The sequence below is a fragment of the Erpetoichthys calabaricus genome, chromosome 6, assembly GCF_900747795.2.
Source record: "Erpetoichthys calabaricus chromosome 6, fErpCal1.3, whole genome shotgun sequence".
In the NCBI taxonomy this organism is placed as follows: domain Eukaryota; kingdom Metazoa; phylum Chordata; class Cladistia; order Polypteriformes; family Polypteridae; genus Erpetoichthys; species Erpetoichthys calabaricus.
Genome location: NC_041399.2, coordinates 206,998,974 through 207,018,125, shown reverse-complemented (window position 1 = coordinate 207,018,125; position 19,152 = coordinate 206,998,974). Strand labels below are relative to the sequence as shown.

General features: G+C 44.7%; 2 protein-coding genes across 2 annotated transcripts in view; one reads left to right on the top strand and one right to left on the bottom strand.

Moving 5' to 3' along the window:
* Positions 1–19,152, bottom strand: part of LOC114653822 (aerolysin-like protein) — a 989,661-nt gene that overhangs the window by 272,752 nt on the left and 697,757 nt on the right. The window lies entirely within an intron of this gene.
* The window catches only part of gpr158a (G protein-coupled receptor 158a), a 499,884-nt gene that overhangs the window by 264,643 nt on the left and 216,089 nt on the right, over positions 1–19,152 (top strand). Inside the window, exon 3 of the mRNA XM_051928950.1 lies at positions 2,720–2,822. Within this exon, the coding sequence (XP_051784910.1) occupies positions 2,720–2,822 (103 nt within the window). The remainder of the gene's footprint in view (positions 1–2,719; positions 2,823–19,152) is intronic.

The window sequence follows — 19,152 nt, the reverse complement described above, 5'->3', positions numbered from 1 at the left end:
CTGTGGAATCATTTCTGCGTGTCAGGCTTTTGTTGAATCCCATTTTTTAAGTTAGAGCTGCTGAACTTTGGTAACTTTGGAAAAATGCAGCTACAGATAGATAGATATGAAAGGCGCTATATTAGATAGACAGATAGATAGATATATAGATGTGAAAGGTGCTATATTAAATAGAGAGATATGGAAGGTGCTATATTAGATAGAGAAATATGAAAGGCACTATATCAGATAGATAGATAGATAGATAGATAGATAGATAGATAGATAGATAGATAGATAGATAGATAGATAGATAGATAGATAGATAGATAGATGTGAAAGGTGCTATATTAGATAGTATGAATAAGGCGCTATATAGTGCCCGACCTGACACACATTGACATGGAGGCATTGGTAAAATAAAACAACTATTTATTTGTCTTCACCGGTGGGTCATGTCTTCCCTGTGAATCCCACAGGCACAACACAGTCACAAGCACAGTGCAATATTAACACCAAGCACTTTCTCTTCCTCCACCACTCCTCCCTGCAACCTCGTCATCTTCCTCATGATTTTGGCTCCTGGATTGGTGGCTATTGGCCCCTTTTATAGTTCACCCAGAAGTGCTCCAGGTGCTTGACTACCATGTTCCGGCTGCACTTCCGGGTGCGGTGAATACGTTGCCTACAGGGGCTCAGGAGTCCCTGCTGCAGCACCCCCTGGTGGTGCCTGCGGGACCCAACAGGGATGCACCCAACTCGAACTCCCGTGGAGCCCCGAGGCACCTCTCCAACCCAGGGGGGAGGCCATCTAGCATCCAGGGGGAGGTATTGCACCGTCCAGGGCTGCTCCCCCTGAAGATACAGTGCAGGGGCATCCTGGCTGGGCATGAATCCTGGCCGCCTGCCACAATAGATAGATATGAAAGGTGCTATATTAGATAGATACATCGATAAATGTGAAGGATGCTATATTAGATAGATAGATAGATAGATAGATAGATAGATAGATAGATAGATAGATAGATAGATAGATAGATAGATAGATAGATAGATAGATAGATAGATAGATAGATAGATAGATTTTTATTTGTCCCCAGAGGGAAATTTGGCTTTTTACTGAAGCTCATTAAATAAATACATAAATAGAAAAATAAATTATTATAGACACCCACTCTATGGTCTGAACACACACAAGAATGACTAAAAAGCAAGAAAATTACAAAGAAAGAAAACTTCAGACTTGGCAGTCCCAGTCACTGTGAGGCGCTATACAGGTATATTGCCAGGGGCATGAAGGAGCTCCATTTGCATTTCCTGACACACTTTTGCTGAGTAATTTGTTGGCTGAAAGTCCTCAGTGTTGGTGTGTCAGAGAGAGGATGTGCAGCATTGTTCATAATGACACTCCCTTTTAACTGAGCCTGTCCTTTCAATCAGCTTGTTGATTTGGTGGTCCTCTCTTGAAGTGATGTTACCAGCCCAGCATACCACACTGGCTATCACAGAGTTGTAGAAGATGTGAAGGATGTCACTTCCCACATTAAAGGAACACAGTCTCCTAAGGAGGAAGAGCCTGCTCTGCCCTTTCTTCTCTGTCTCCAACCTGTCATTGATGTGGACCTCCAAGTACTTGCAGGAGTGGATCCCACCTCTACATTCACTCCTTGACATAAAGGCTCTTTGGTGTGGTGAAAGTTAATAACCAGTTCCTTTGATTTTGCTGATGTTAAGATTCAGACAATCCACACACCAAAATGACCCTTATGATCACAAAATTCAGTGTGATGGCATGAAAATTGCTTTTATACCCTTAATTCAATTTTTGGTTGAGGAGGACTACTTTTGAAAGTTAGATCGAAAGTCGTAAGCTATGCTCACTGTGAGGTGGACGTTTTTCATACGGAAAACAAAAGAGTGTGCATGGAAAATAGAAAGGTTTGGGTTGCTGTTGTCACACTTGTGCGATTAGGGGACAACTTCAGGGCTTGGCTGACTGCAATTAAACTCCGAACAAGGGGCTGGCGCTGTCACTTAATACTTCTTCTGGGTTGGTGCTGTCACTTAATACTTCTTCTCTACAAGAAAGGATGACCGACAGACCAACCACTGATGACATCACTTCCGGCTTCCAGCCTCCTGAACCCGCCTCTTCCTTGCTCTTAAATCTTGAAGCGGTCCCATTTTCACTTCCGTCTGACTTTCTTGTGTTTATTTTGTGGTTTTGTTTTTGATTTAAAATCTTTCAATTATACGGGGACCACTTCAGAGCCCCGACCCTTCATGATATCTCTTTTTTTGATCTTACATTGTATATGAAGCCCCTTTATTTGATGACTGGCAGGGCCGTCTTAACAGTGGTGCACTGGGGCCCCAGTTTTGACAGCAAAACAGAAGCTTATATAGGCATCAGAAATATTGTGGACCCAGCCAGTGCCCATTGTGGCGATATGTTAAGATGGTCATGATGACTGGAGGTCCAAGTGTTAAAAAGGAAGGAAAAAAGGAAGAGTCCAAAAGAGTCCTGCAGGAGTTGGAAAGGGGAGCAGCCTTCTTAACTGGGAGTAATGGCCTGGTTGCCTGTTTAGTTTAAGTAGGGCCTCTGAAGCTAGAAATTAGTGTGAAAGAGAAACACAAATGGGGTAATTTATAATTAATATGGTAGACATACAGTAGTAACAAATAATCTGAGGACAATTTATTCAGATGCCTTACTGACATGTCTTCATTTCTCTTCCAGTGTATTCCCATTAAAGGACTGGGATTTGTCCTGGATGCCTACAAGTGTGTTTGCAGACTTGGGTTCTACCATCCTAAGAGGATTTCAGCCAATGGATATAAACGTAAGTGCCTCCAATTGATTGTTTTTGTGTAACATTTTTATTCTTTCTTATTTTTTAAGAAATAAAACTTTGAATTTTACATAAATCCCTGAAAATGTTTTCGACTTTACACCGTGCCAACACTCTTCTAAAATATACAAATAAGCAGCTTTAAGGGTTTGCTAGTGTGCGTCTTTTAAACACTAATTGTTATCAACAAGAAAGCAAAAGTGTTGTTATGGTCTTTTTATTTAGCAGTAAATGAATAATTGTCTCGTCTAAGCCAGAGTTCAAATTTGGGGTTCAGATTCATGCTGTTTTGTTTCATTTTTGATTCTTTGGTTTATGTTGATTATTAACATCATTGTTTATTTTTGATTTTATTTATATGAATATATAAATATGATGCTTGTGTTATGTTCCATGTGTTTTGTGGGTGGTTCCCCCCAAGAGGCGGAGCCACCTGCCAATCATTACCAGGATCTTCCCTCTGCCCTATCAATTCAGAGCAAGAGCGGTGTTAAGGGGAGGCAAGTGGGGGACCGCCCCAGGCCCTGTGCCTAAGGGGGGCTCCAATTTTGAGGTCCACGTGTCCCGTTTGAGCAGATTTGTCAAGTTATATTCTCCAGTTATATTTTGAAAAAGTCCACGTGGTATCTTGCAATAATTTAGCTGAATACTGTGTGGCAGGCGGCTGCCGTCCATGCCCAGCTGGGACGCCCCTGCACACTATATTCAGGGGGAGCAGCCCTGGACACTGCAATACCTCCCCCTGGACGGTAGATGGCTGCCCCCCTGGGGTGGAGCAGTGCCTCAGGTTCCCGCAGGGCTTCCTGGGAATTAGAGTGGGGTGCATCCCTGTTGGGTCCCACAGGCACCGCCAGGGGGTGCTGTGTTTGGGACTCCTGAGCCCGTATGGGCAGCATATTCATCACACCCGGAAGTGCGGCTGGAACTCGGTGATCAAGCACCTGGAGCACTTCCAGGTGGACTATAAAAGGAGCCAGCGACCACCACTCAGTGGCCGGAGTCGGGTGGAGGAGGACAAGGTTGCCAGGGAGGAGTGGTGGTGCCAGTGAGAGAGAGGAAGAGTGCTTGGTGTGCTTAATTTGGGACTGTATTGTGTCTGTGGGTATGAGGAAGTGTAGCCCACAGACAAAGAAAATGAAAAGTATTTTGGTTTATTTTACACGTGCCTTTTGTGTCCAGTCTGTGTCGGGTCGGGCACTATATAGCGTCTTCTTACAACTGTAATGAGAAAATCCGGTGTAGGTTAACATTATTTTTATTAAATTCACACACAGGTTTATACAGTCCACACATATTGGTAACAGTGTTTGACGTAACTGGCCCCGTGTGGGGTTGGTCAGCCCTAGGCCCCGCACACCCCTAAGGCTGCCTCTGATCCGGAGGGTATCCCGCAGTTCCTGGTGGTTCATTGTGAATGCGCTCAGGTGTTGGTGAGTTCTTGTGCCTTTCTCTGTTCTTTTTGTGAATTAACTGGACTGACGATCTGTTTGCTGTGTTTATTTGACCTGGCCTTGGATTTCTGTTTTGGGACTTGTTCGCCTTGGATTGTTCTTGCTGGCAAGTGAAATAAACCTTAAACATTAGGAAATATTTCTTTACATGGAGGACCACAAACACTTGGAATAAGTTGCCCACTAGTTTGGTGCACGGTATTACTTTAGGGACCTTCAAAACTCGACTTGATGTGACTCTGGAAGATCTCTAGTGATTGAGAGGGTGATAGAGAAAGAAAAGAAGAGGAGGCGTCAATTTCTTTAAACTTCATTTCTTTAAACTTCAGCGACTCTGTGGGTGCAATGGCCAAATGTAACTAATGCTGTGTGGCGCATGTGCCCAAACAAGAATAGTATATTGTGCTGAATTACACCTAAAACATCAGTCTAAGCAAAAGGAGATTAAGAGGAGACCTGACTGAAGTGTTTAAAATTATGAAAGGAATTAGTCCAGTGGATCGAGACTGGGACTTTAAAATGAGTTCAACAAAAACACATGGAGACAGTTGGAAACTTAGGGGGAAATTTTGCACAAACATTAGGAAGTTTCTCTTCATACAGAGATCAACAGACATGTGGAATAAGTGACCAAGTAGTGAGGTGGACAGCAGGACTTTAGTGACTTTCAAAACTCGACCTGATGTTATTTTGGAGGAATCAAGCAAATAGGACTAGTGAGCTTTGGTGGGCTGAGTGGCCTGTGCTCGTCCCGATTGTTCAGATGCTGAAGCTTTATAACACACTGGTTAGGCCTCATCTGGAATCCTGTGTGCAGTTTAGGACTACAAAAAGGACATAGCAGCACTAGAAAAGGTCCAGAGAAGAGCGACTAGGCTGATTCAGGGCTACAGGGAATTAGTTATGAGGAAAGATTCAAGGAGTTGAACCTGTTAACCATTTAATATCAGTAAATGTAAAGTGTTACACATAGGAAGTCAAAATGTGAGGATTTAATATACAACAGGAGGTCTGAAAATCAAAAGTCCACCCTGTGAGAAGGACTTAGGGGTCATAGTGGAGTCGACACTATCAACTTCCAGACAGTGTTCAGAAGCCATTAAGAAGGCTAAGAGAATGTCAGGTTATATAGCACCTTGATGTGTGGAGTACAAGTCACAGGAGGTTCTGCTCAAGTCTTTATAACACACTGGTGAGGCTTCATCTGGAGTACTGGGTGCAGTTTCGGTCTCCAGGCTACAAAAAGGACATAGCAGCACTAGAGAAGGTCCACAGAAGAGCGACTAGGCTGATTCCAGGACTACAGGGGTTGAGTTATAAGGTAAGATTAAAAGAGCTGAGCCTTTACAGTTTAAGCAAAAGGAGACTAAGCCCCTGTCCACATGGATGTCTGAACTGAGTGTCTGTCTGCCGTCTGTAGCGCCTGGTGAGCGCTGATTGAATGCCAAGTGTTTTCTGCTCATTTCAGTGAATCAAACCATCCACACGGGCACTCATCATGAAAGGAATTAGTCCAGTGGATCGAGACTGGGACTTTAAAATTAGTTCAACAAGAACACATGGAGACAGTTGGAAACTTAGGGGGAAATTTTGCACAAACATTAGGAAGATTTCTCTTCATACAGAGATCAACAGACATGTGGAATAAGTGACCAAGTAGTGAGGTGGACAGCAGGACTTTAGTGACTTTCAAAACTCGACCTGATGTTATTTTGGAGGAATCAAGCAAATAGGACTGGTGAACTTTGGTGGGCTGAGTGGCCTGTGCTCGTCCCGATTGTTCAGATGCTGAAGCTTTATAACACACTGGTTAGGCCTCATCTGGAGTCCTGTGTGCAGTTTAGGACTACAAAAAGGACATAGCAGCACTAGAAAAGGTCCAGAGAAGAGCGACTAGGCTGATTCAGGGCTACAGGGGATGAGTTTTGAGGAAAGATTAAAAGAGCTGAGCTTTTACAGTTTAACTAAAGGAGATTGAGAGGAGACCTGACTGAAGTGTTTAAAATTATGAAGGGAATTAGTCTAGTGGATCGAGACTGGGACTTTAAAATGAGTTCATCAAGAACATGGGGACACCGTTGGGAACTTGTAAAGGGGAAATTTCACACAAATACAAACAAGCTTTTCTTCACACAAAGAATCACAGACATGTGGAATAAGTGACCAAGTAGTGTGGTGGACAGCAGGACTTTAGGGACCTTCAGAACTCGACTTGATGTTATTTTGGAGGAATCAAGCGAATAGGACTGGTGAGCTTTGGTGGGCTGAGTGGCCTGTGCTCGTCCCGATTGTTCAAATGCAGAAGCTTTATAACACACTGGTGAGGCCTCATCTGGAGTTCTGTGTGCAGTTTTGGACTACAAAAAGTACATAGCAACATTAGAAAATGTCCAGAGAAGAGCGACTAGGCTGATTACAGGGCTACAAGGGATGAATTATGAGGAAAGATTAAAAGATCTGAGCCTTTTCAGTTTAAGTTTTATGTCTGTCTGGTGGGTTTTGTCCACATTAATTTTAAAAGGTTTTCTGACCAAACCGACAGCCAGAATCCTGCCCGACTACGCCAATTGTGGACGCTTGAGGCGCTGTTGCCCCGCTAAACCCACTAGACAGACGTCCAGGACACACGTTTAAAAGCCCCAAGAATAATTTCTTTAGTATTCTTAAATAAAGTGCACAAAGCACCGCACACTCCACAATTCTCAAATCAATAATAATCAATAACAATAATCAATCCTCCACTCCTCCCAGCTGCTCCGTCACTCAACCTCCCAACTCCGGCTCTCCTTGCTGGGTTTTGACCAGTCCTTTAAATAGTCTATGACCCGGAAGTATTCCTTCTCCGTGTCAAATGCCACATCATCCTTCAAGTAGCCCGGAAGTACTGCGGGCTTCCATCCTCGTGCCTCCGAAGTACTTCCGGGTCGTAACAACAATAGGAGTCCCCAGGTTCCTTGTGAGCTTCCCCTGGCGGCACCCATGGCACCCAACAGGGCTGAGGAAACAGACTCCATGTCCCATGATGCCCTGAGGGAATCCAGGGAACCATTTCTGTCCAGGGGAGCTGCCACCTAGCGTCCAAGGGGATGCAGTGCCCTGATAAGCCTGCTCTTCCTCCTTTTTTCTGTTCAGGGACGTCCCAGCCAGACTGAAATGCTGGCCGTTCATCACAACACAGGCAACCACAGACATATGTAGTAAGTAGTGTGGTAGACAGGAGGACTTTAGGGGCCTTTAAAACTTGACTTGATGTTTTTTCAGACAAATTAATAGGACTGGCGATCTGTGTTGGGCTGATTGGCCTGTTCTCGACCAGACTGCTTTAATGTTCTAATTTCGGTAATGTGACGTAGCCTATCGGTTGTAAGAGAAAACAGACTGCAATTTTTTCTAGAGTGGGTTGGGCCAAGGAATACAAGTTTTTCTTAGGACTTTGCAAAACGTTATTTTGGAAGATTTAAGTGAATAGGACTGGTGAGCTTTGTTAGGCCCAATGGTCTGTTCTCGTCCCGATTCTTCCAATGTTCTAAACACAAATCAGTGGTCAGCAATGATGTTTCACGGCTCCAAGTGACCAGATTTCAGGCATCGTCCACGTGGAATTTGCACTTCTTCCCTATGTCTGCATTGGCCTTCCTACGGGGACTTCAGAATTTCCTTCCATATTCAAAACATGTGCATGATAGCCTAAATCACGGGTGTTGAACTCCAGTCCTGGAGGGCCACAGTGGCTGCAGGTTTTCATCCTAACCATCTTCTTCATTAGTGACCAGTTTTAGCTGCTAATTAACGTCTCTGGCCTTAATTTGAAATAACTTGACTGAGGCCCCTTTGTTGTTTCTTTTTCCTTAATTAGCAGCCAAATAGCGAGACAGAAAACGAGCTGCCACCTGTGCCCATCACACAATATCTGAAAATAAAGAAAGGTGAAGGTCCCAGTAAGGTTTATCTCTCAGGTCACCAAAACATCTTGACGGTGTTCTTAGATAAAACATGAAAATCAACAGTTTTGGAAACGTCTGCTGTGGCAGAATGTGAGCAGCAATAAGCCATGGAATTAAATAATGAGTTTAATTAACAGCAAGAATTGACCTCTCATTAAGAAACTGGTTGGAGATAAATTGGTTGGAGTTTGAAATCCCAGTTCAGCTGGTCATCTGTGGGCTCATTTCACATCTCATTTCTGTGTGGCTGTCATTTAGTGAAGAAAGGAATAAATTCAGAGGACTGAATCCTTAAAAACAGGGCTATTAAAATGAAGGGAAAAGGAATTAATTAGCAGTGAAAACTGGTCACTGAGTAGGAAAAGGGTCAGAATGAAAACCTGCAGCCACTGCCGCCCACCAGGCCCGGAGTTCGACAACCCTGACCTAAATTATGATTCTGTATTATTGACCTTGTATAAAGAGTGGGGATCAGTGGCTCTCACCCCAGGCCAGACTAATGGAGGGCCCACAAAATAAAATAAATAAGTGTCTTGGAGTGGAAAATATTCCATTTTTAAACTGCAGACTGTTTATATGAAATTTTAATTATTTTGCTTGAACAATCTAGAATGAACTGAGTTTACAGGCATTGCAAGCATCCTGTTTTTTGTACATTCTTCCCATAGTGTACTAATAGTTTATGCATGTGTTCCAGCCGGTTTCGTTTCAATGTAGACTATTTCTATTACTTTTTTCCTACTCTTTTTGGCAACTGGGAAATCCTTTTCCATCCATCCACCCTCTTCCGCTTATCCGAGGTCGGGTCGCGGGGGCAGCAGCTTGAGTAGAGATGCCCAGACTTCCCTCTCCTCGGCCATTTCTTCTAGCTCTTCTGGGGGAATCCCAAGGTGTTCCCAGGCCAGCCGAGAGACATAGTCCCTCCAGCGTGTCCTGGGTCTTTCCCTGGGCCTCGTCTCGGTTAGACGTGCCCGGAACACCTGACCAGGGAGGTGTCCAGGAGGCATCCTGATCAGATGCCCGAGCCACCTCATCTGACTCCTCTCAATGCGGAGGAGCAGCGGCTCTACTCTGAGTCCCTCCCAGATGTCAGAGCTTCTCACCTTATCTTTAAGGGAAAGCCCAGACACCCTACGGAGGAAACTCATTTTCAGCCGCTTGCATTCGTGATTTCGTTCTTTCGGTCACTACCCATAGCTCATGAACATAGGTGAGGGTAGGAGCGTAGATCGACTGGTAAATTGAGAGCTTTGCCTTTTGACTCAGCTCCTTTTTCACCACGACAGACCTAAGCAGACCCGCATCACTGTGGATGCCGCACCGATCCGCCTGTCGATCTCACGCTCCATTCTTCCCTCACTCGTGAACAAGACCCTGAGATACTTGAACCCCTTCACTTGGGGCAGGATCTTGCTCCCAACCCTGAGAGGGCACTCCACCCTTTTCCGGCTGAGGACCATGGTCTCGGATTTGGAGGTGCTGATTCCCATCCTAGCCGCTTCACACTCGGCTGTGAACCGATCCAGAGAGAGCTGAAGATCACGGCCTGATGAAGCAAACGGGACAACATCATCTGCAAAAAGCAGTGACCCAATCCGGAGCCCACCAAACCGGACCCCCTCAACGCATGGGGAAATCCTTTTCTTCCTTACATTTCCAGTACCTATTGGGAAATTCCACCATTCAGAAAATTGTCATGTGCTATGGGAATGTCTCAAGCCTCTTGTCATACCAGAGCCAACAGAGCGGCTATGGACTGACATTGCAGAAGGATTCTGCCAGAGATCCCAGTTCCCTAATTATCTTGGAGCCCTGGATATTCTGTCCTCTAGACCGCGAAATGAACGACATGTAAACACAATAAAGACGTTTCCGTCGCACTCACTGGAATTTTGGCAGTAATTCATGTCAATAAAATGATGCATGCAACATTTTTTTTTGATGCCATCTGAACACGCATCTGACCAAACACAAGTGGTGAGCGCCCGTGTGGATGGTTTGATTGAGCAGAAAACACTTCAATTAGCGCTCACCAGGCGCTACAGACGGCAGACAGACACTCAGTTCAGACATCCATGTGGACAGGGGCTTAGTCTCCTTTTGCTTAAACTGTAAAGGCTCAGCTCTTTTAATCTTACCTTATAACTCAACCTCTGTAGTCCTGAAATCAGCCTCGTCGCTCTTCTGTGGACCTTTTCTTGTGCTGCTATGTCTTTTTTTGTAGGCATGGAGACCAAAACTGCACACAGTACTCCAGATGAGGTCTCACCAGTGTGTTATAAAGTTTGAGCAGAACCTCCTGTGACTTGTACTCCACACGTTAAGGTGCTATATAACCTGACATTCTGTTAGCCTTCTTAATGGCCTCTGAACTCTGTCTGGCCGTTGATAGTGCCGAATCCACTATGACCCCTAAGTCCTTCTCACAGGGTGGACTTTTGATTTTCAGACCTCCCGTTGTGTATTCAATCCTCACATTTTGACTTCCTATGTGTAACACTTTACATTTACTGACATTAAATGGTTAACAGATTCAACTCCTTCAATCTTTCCTCATAACGCATTCCCTGTAGCCCTGAATCACCCTAGTTGTTGTTCTCTGGACTTTCTCCAGTGCTGTTATGTCCTTTTTGTACCCTGGAAACCAAAACTGCACACAAGACTCCAGATGAGGCCTCACCAGTGTGTTATAAAGCTTCAGCAGAACCTCTTGTGACTTGTACTCCACACATCAAGGCGCTATATAACCTGACATCCTGTTAGCCTTCATAATGGCTTCTGAACACTGTCGGGTAGTTGATAGTGTCAAATCCACTATGACCCCTAAGTCCTTCTCACAGGGAGGAGTTTTGATTATCATTGTGTATTTAATCCTCACAGTTTGACTTCCTACGTGTAAAACTTTATATTTGCTGATATTAAATAGTTAACAGGTTCAACTCCTTCAATCGTTCCTCATAACTCATCAACCTGTAGCCCTGGAATCAACCTAGTAGTCACTCTTCTCTGTACCTTTTCTTGTGCTACTATGTCTTTTTTTGTAGCATGGAGACCAAAACTGCACCCAATACTCCAGATGAGGCTTCACCAGTGTGCTGTAAAGTTTAAGCAGAACCTCCTGGGACTTGTACTCCACACATCAAGGCGCTATATAACCTGACATTCTGTTAGCCTTCTTAATGGCTTCTGAACTCTGTCTGGCCATTGATAGTGCCGAGTCCACTATGACTCCTTTGCATTAAGGAGATTGTGGGTTCGCTTCCCGGGTCCTCCCTGTGTGGAGAGCGCTTTGAGTAGTGAGAAAAGTGCTATTTAAATGTAAAGAATTATTACGTTTGACACACAGGGCTACAGATGAGGACTAACCAGTGCAAACTCATTTGAAAATGACACTGGACTATTTCCCTTCCCTTGTAATATCGTCTTTTTTTTTAATAATAATAATCCATTTCTAAGTCTGGGTAAATTTAAACTTCTCAGACGTATTTTTCTACTTGTTACTTACCGTCAAGGTAGCAGGCCATTAACATACAGCATTTCCTTTCAGTATTTCAGAGCTGGGAAGTGTAAGTCTAATAAGAGCTTCGGGGAGGAAACCCATTTATAATCTCATTTGGCACTCAACAATTCATAGTCATCGCTTTTGTAAATCCCAATGGTGGTGCAATGCAATTTTGTAAGGATGATCTATTAGTCGTGAATTGAAAGTCTGCTTCCCTTCATTTGTAACTGAAAGGAGCGCCTCCACTTATATACCTGTGTGTCTTCCATTTCCTGTACTCGATTCCTTTTTTGCAATATTTTATGTAGGATGACTGAATGTCTCTAAATTTTGCTATATTAGTCATTCTGTCTCACTTTATATTTGTTGAAAACAGATTGATCCCATATATTATATCACCACGCTATGGTTACAGTGGATTCAGAAAGTATTCAGACCCCTTCACTTCCTGCACACTTTATTGTATTACAGATTTCACTTTCAATAGATGCATTTGCCATTTCTGTCCATCAATCTATAAACTCATAATGACAAAGTGAAAGATTTGAAAATTAATTAACATCACAACCTGACATCTCTCATTCCTAGAAGTCTTCAGGCCGTTTGCTGTGGCACTACAAATTGTTCTTACGTCCATTCTGTTTGGTTTTAATTCTCCTTGAGATGTTTCTAGAACTTGATTGGGGTCCACCTGTGTGACAAGGAGAACTGAATGGACGTTGTTTGAAAGGCACACGTGTACCTGTGTATAGGAGGTCCCACAATTCACACTTCATGACAGGACAAAAACCAAGCCATGAAGTTCAAGGAACTCTCTGTAGACCTCTGAGATCAAATTTTGGTGATGCACAGATCAACCGTATCTAAAGCTTTGAGTGTTCTCAGGAGGAAAATGGCCTGAATAATTAGGAAATGACAGATGTTTGGACTCTGCCTTGATTTGGGCATCCACACAAATTGAGTAACCGAGCAAGAGGAGTCTTGGTCATGGAGGTGACAAAGAACCCAATGGTCACTCTAAGAGGGTTTCAGAAGTCTTTTGCTGAGATGGGGGAACCTGTCAGAAGGACGACTGTCTCAGCAGCACCTAATCAATCAGACATTTGTTGTAAAGTAGCTTCCTAGAGTTGGCTGTCCAGCCAAACTGAGTAACCATGCCAGAAGGACCTTAATCATGAAGGTGGTCAAGAACCCAGTGGTCACTCCAACAGACCTTCAGAAGTCCTCTGCTGAGATGAAAGAACGTGTCAGAAGGACGACCATCTCAGCAGCACTCCCAAAATCAGGCCTTTATGGTAGAGTGGCTCTTGTCAAATGGCATTTGAACACTCTACAGAAGGTGGGAGAGGAGGATGCCATCATCTATATGCTACACCGATCCCTCTCCCACTTGGACAGAGGCAGTGGTGCTGTAAGAATTATGTTTCTGGACTTCTCTAGCGCCTTCAACACCATCCAACCTCTGCTCCTTAGGGACAAGCTGAAAGAGATGGGAGTAGATTCATACCTGGTGGCATGGATCATGGACTATCTTACAGACAGACCTCAGTATGTGCGTCTTGGGAACTGCAGGTCTGACATTGTGGTCAGCAACACAGGAGCGCCACAGGGGACTGGACTTTCTCCGGTCCTGTTCAGCCTATATACATCGGATTTCCAGCACAACTCGGAGTCCTGCCACGTGCAAAAGTTCGCTGACGACACTGCTATCGCGGGCTGCATCAGGAGTGGGCAGGAGGAGGAGGAGTATAGGAACCTAATCAAGGACTTTGTTAAATGGTGCGACTCAAACCACCTTCACCAGAACACCAGCAAAACCAAGGAGCTGGTGGTGGATTTTAGGAGGACCAGGCCCCTCATGGACCCCGTGATCATCAGAGGTGACTGTGTGCAGAGGGTGCAGACCTATAAATACTTGGGAGTGCAGCTGGATGATAAACTGGACTGGACTGCCTATACTGATGCTCTGTGCAAGAGAGGACAGAGCCGACTATACTTCCTTAGAAGATAGATAGATAGATAGATAAATAGATAGATAGATAGATAGATAGATAGATAGATAGATAGATAGATAGATAGATAGATAGATAGATAGATAGATAGATATCTATCTATCTATCTATCTATCTATCTATCTATCTATCTATCTATCTATCTATCTATCTATCTATCTATCTATCTATCTATCTATCTATCTATCTATCTATCTATCTATCTATCTATCTATCTATATTCATTATATAGTGCCTTTCATATCTATCTATCTATCTATCTATCTATCTATCTATCTATCTATCTATCTATCTATCTATCTATCTATCTATCTATCTATCTATCTATCTATCTATCTATCTATCTATCTATCTATCTAAAGGGCTCTGAGCACACAAGTATAATGACTCTCCAGTCCGGGACAAAAACTGAACTCTTTGGGCAGAACTCCAAGCACTTTGTTTGGCAATGACCAGGCACTGTTCCTCACCTACTTAATACCATCTCTACATTGAAGCTTGATAGTGGCAGCATCATGCAATGGGGGGCTGCTTCTCAGTCAGCGGTGGGTCAGAACAGAGGGAAGGATGAATGCTGTCAAAAACAGAAGGAAACCTGCTCCAGAGTGCCCACTGCCACATACTGGGATGACGGTTCACCTTTCAGTGCGACAATGACTCGAAGCATCAGATCAGGTCAGGTTGGGGAGCAGGCACTGGTACAACGCATTGGTACTCGATGAAATAGCTTGGGATCCTGGTTGGCAACCCCCCCAGGCAGACACGTGGTCCAGTCCCACCCTCTGGAAATGACCCTCTATCTGCTGCAGTGTTACGTGGGCGTCCCCTTGGCCTGGTCCAGCCACTCTGGTCCTCAACAATAAAGGGTCCTGTGAGCCAGATCACCCCCGGGAATCGCACCACATGGCCACAGTGCCGTAACTGATGCTCCCTCACAATGCAAGTAATGTGCCTCATTCGGGACTCCATGAGTAACACAAAGTCAAACCAATGGTACCCAAGGATTTTCCGGAGAGACACAGTACCAAAGAAGTCCAGTCTTCATTTCAGGTCACTGGATAGCATCCATGTCTCACAACCATATAGCAAGACAGGAAGCACCAGGACTCTAAAGACTTGGACCTTCGTCCTTTTGCATAGATATCGGGAGCGCCACACACCCCGTTCCAGTGACCTCATGACCCCCCATGCTCTTACAATCCGTCTACTGACTTCATAGGAAGAGTCACCAGAGACATGAATGTCACTGCCAAGTTAAGTAAACCTCTCGATGAGGTCGACACTCTCTCCACAGACAGACAAACTGCTGATGGCCGTGCCCAAGAGGTCATTAAAGGCTTGGCTGTTGGTTTTTATCAGGACACTCACAAGCCCAGACAGTCAGACTCCTCACTCAGTCTCTCGAGCGCCCCGATCAGAGCCTCCATTGACTCCAGGAAGATCACAGCATCGTCAGCAAAGTCAAGATCAGTGAATCTCTCTTTCCCAACAGATGCCCCACAGCTGCTGGACCCCACGACCCCTGCCCAACACCCAGTCCATGCACGTACTGAACAGAGTAGGAGCAGAAACACACCCCTGAGGGACCCCAGAATCAACTGGGAAAAACACAGAGGTCCTGCCTCCACTCTGTACAGCACTCACAGTACCAGTGTAGAGCCTGGCCATGACATCCAGCAACTTTTGGGGGGATTCCGTGAAGTCTCAGGATGTCCCACCGGGCAACTTAATCAACTGAGTTGAACGCCTTACGGAAATTGACAAAGGCTGCAAAGAAACTCTGCAGATATTTGCGTTTGCGCTCCATGAGCAACCCTCAGTACCAGGATGGTAGACTTCTTAGGCGTAAAACCAGACTGTTCCGGTCGCTGGTAGGTGAGCAAGTGATCACAGATCCTATTGAGGACGACCCTAGCAAAGACCTTACCCGGCACCGAGAGCAGTGTTATCCTCCTGTAGTTGCCGCTATCCATTTCCAGATAGAGATGACAATTCCTATTTTCCAGTCAGCTGGGATGACACCCGTCTCCCAAATGGAAGCAAAGCCAGGAGGACATCCTTACCATCAGCCTGGAGAAGTTCACCCCAGAATACCACAGGTCCCTGTAGCCTTCCCTACCCTCAGCTGGTTCACCACCTGTGCAATATTATTGAGACTGGGTGGTTCCCAGCTAATTGGAGGATCAGCCTGAAGAACCATGGACAATGCTGTAGTGTCTTCAGGACAAGTAGGTCTAACCTTAAATCCCATAGAATATATGAGGAGAGACCTGAAGATGGCAGACTACAGACGCTGCCCATCCACTCAAACAGAGATTGCCAGGAAGAGTGGTATAAACTACCACAAATCCAGGTGTGCAAAACTTGTAGAGACTTAGCCAAGAAGAACTGAAGCTGGAACTGGTGCCAAAGGAGACTTCTACAAAATGAAGAATTAAATGGGTCTGAATGCTTCTATGAGTGAGAGATTTCAGTTTTTGATTTTTAATAAAGATGTATTTTCACTTTGTCATTGATGGCTATTGTCTGTATTTTGATGGGCAAAAATGGCAAAATTATTCATTTCCAATGAAATCTACAATAAGATATAGTGGGCAGAGAGTGAAAGGGTGTGAATACTTTCTGAATCTTCTCTATTTTGGGACTTCCATTGCATTTTGAATTTTTAAAACCCAGTTCTCCATGTGGGTCTGCTTAGGCCGAAGCCTGCAGGTAAACAGTTGGGGGATTGGCCACCCAGAATATGGTCATATGGTGGAAGTCCTGGCCTACTTTATTTGGCACTTTTAGGAGGCCTCATAACCCTTCCACCATGTCACAACACTAGAACAATATTGAATGCGCACAGGTCAATGGATGCCACATAATATGACACACAGGCGAGTGAGTGGTTAAGGTTCCGTCCTCTGAGGCCAATTAACAGCACTACGCCACAATCCCATAGGCCACGCTACTGGAGAAACGGCGTCTGTGCCCAAGTCACTCTCTTAATGGCGGTAACCTTTAAAAACTGCCCATTTTGCTTTTTGACTTTCCCTGCGGACTTTTCTTTTTAGCGTTCTAAACAATAAAGCGCCCTGTGATTTTAACTGCCTGTCAGCGTTTACTTTGGGCGTTGTGAGAAAGCCGGGGTCTTACATTATTTATGTTTATGACCAGTAATTACTATATTGTTGATCTGGTACCGGTAATAGTGTTCAGAAGATGCCTTTCAAATTTTAGAGGATAAGGCCAACAATCCAATTTACCGCAAGGCCCCCCTAGATCAATGTGCCTAACTGACTTTGCTTATGAAGACAACAAACAAAGGCAACACACCTATTCTCATTTTAGGGGGCTTGATCTCTGGAAACGCATAGCTTGTTAATTTTTGGGGTGTGAAATGTTGATTATTTGCCATTCATATATCCTGTACTTCCAAATCGACCAGCTAATGGGGTACGTTTAAATAACTGCTGCGCCAGCGGTAACGATATGCTGTATATCATATGGCAAAATTATGATAATATTGTACAACGTAAAGGACGACCTAGAAATCTCAAACTAAGGAAGCTTTCATTTTCAGGATACTGATACGCTATAATTATCTTCTGAGATTGATTGTGATTACCTGCTAATCAATACAGTTGCAGTTTTCAAGGTCATCGATTTCTGTTTCTTTCAAGATGAAGCTGAAGTAAATAAAACAAGCTGGAGTGAAAGCAAATGCTCTTTGGATAAGAAATCAGCAAGGTCATTGCATGGCTAATGTCGGTAAATGTAAAGCATGACGCGTAGGAAGTAAAAATGTGAGGACTGAATGCACAATGGGAGGTCTGAAAATTGAAAGTACACCTCATGAGAAGGACGTGCAGTGGTAGCGCTGCTGCCTCACAATAAGCAGACCGGGATTCACGTCCCTCCCTGTCGTGAAGTCCGCATTTTCTCTCCGTGTCGGTATGGGATTCCTCCCGGTGGTCCTCTTTCCTCCCACAGACATGCAAGTTAGGTGGATTGGTGATCTTAAATTGGCCCTAGTGTGTGGCTGGGTGTCCAGGGTTTATTCCTGCCTTGTGTCCTATGCTGGCTCCATTTTATTTTTATTAGAGGCGGAGTGGTGGCTCTGAGGCTAGGGATCTGCACTGGCAATCGGAAGGTTGCCGGTTCGAATCCCGTAAATGCCAATAGGGACTCTGCTCTGTTGGGCCCTTCAGCAAGGTCCTTAACCTGCAATTGCTGAGTGCTTTGAGTAGTGAGAAAAGCGCTATATAAATGCAAAGAATTATTATTACAAGTAAGCCCGCGATTCGCTAGCGAATCGGAAATCCAAGAATGGCAATCATTTTCTGTTCCGTCTGATATTTGGATGGATGACATATCATGGAGGGTGGGTCCGTCTGGGGAAATGTCATTTATTATTAATTATTATTATTCATTACATTTATATAGCGCTTTTCTCAGTACTCAAAGCGCTATCCACACAGGGAGGAACCGGGAAGCGAACCCACAATCTTCCACAGTCTCCTTACAGTTCAATAAGCATATCTGTACTAAAGCGGTTTCGTTTTGTGGAGACGTGATTCTGTTGCCTTTGCTGACACCGACTGCTGGCAGAGTGGAGCACAGCACGTGTAGTTTACAGGTTGTGGTGTTCGTGTGCCAGCCACTGAGTCGGGGAAGCCGCTGGATTTGAGTCTGTGACCGTTATGTGATCTATATTACTGGCACAGTGGATTAGAGCAAGTGTAGTGAACAGGTTGTGTTGTTTGGGCATCACCTACTGACTCTGGGAAGCCGCTGCGTTTGACTCTGGGGCGTGCGCCACGGCACGATATGCGGTTCGGTGGGAAGCCGCTGCGTGATGACATATCATGGAGGGTATATGCGGTGGTGTGGGCGGTCGCGTCCGGGCGGCTGTACAACCTGGCGTGCACGCTTTACCTCAGGTGTAGTTCACAGGTCGTAGGCATGGTAAAGTTTCCATTTAATTCAATAACCCTATTTGAACTAAAGCGGTTTCTTTGTGTGGGCACCTTCGTTCATTGTTTGTATCCATACGGGCTCGTTTACAGGTCGTAGCCATACGGGCTTGTGTTTGTATTACTAATCGTTGAGCTCCCTCCATTTGGATACGTGCCTCCTTTGCCTGTGCTGTGTCAAAAGCACGTTGTGGGCATGCTCGTTCATTGTCCAGGCGGCTGTACAACCTGGCGGGCGTGCTTTGCCTCAGGTGTAGTTCACAGGTCGTAGGCATGGTAAAGTTTCCATTTAATTCAATAACCCTATTTGAACTAAAGCGGTTTCTTTGTGTGGGCGCCTTCATTCATTGTTTGTATCCATGACTGTACAGGTTGTGTTGTTTGGGCGCTCACAGGTTGTGTTGTCTGGGCACCACCTACTGACTCTGGGAAGCCGCCGCGTTTTGGGATGCGG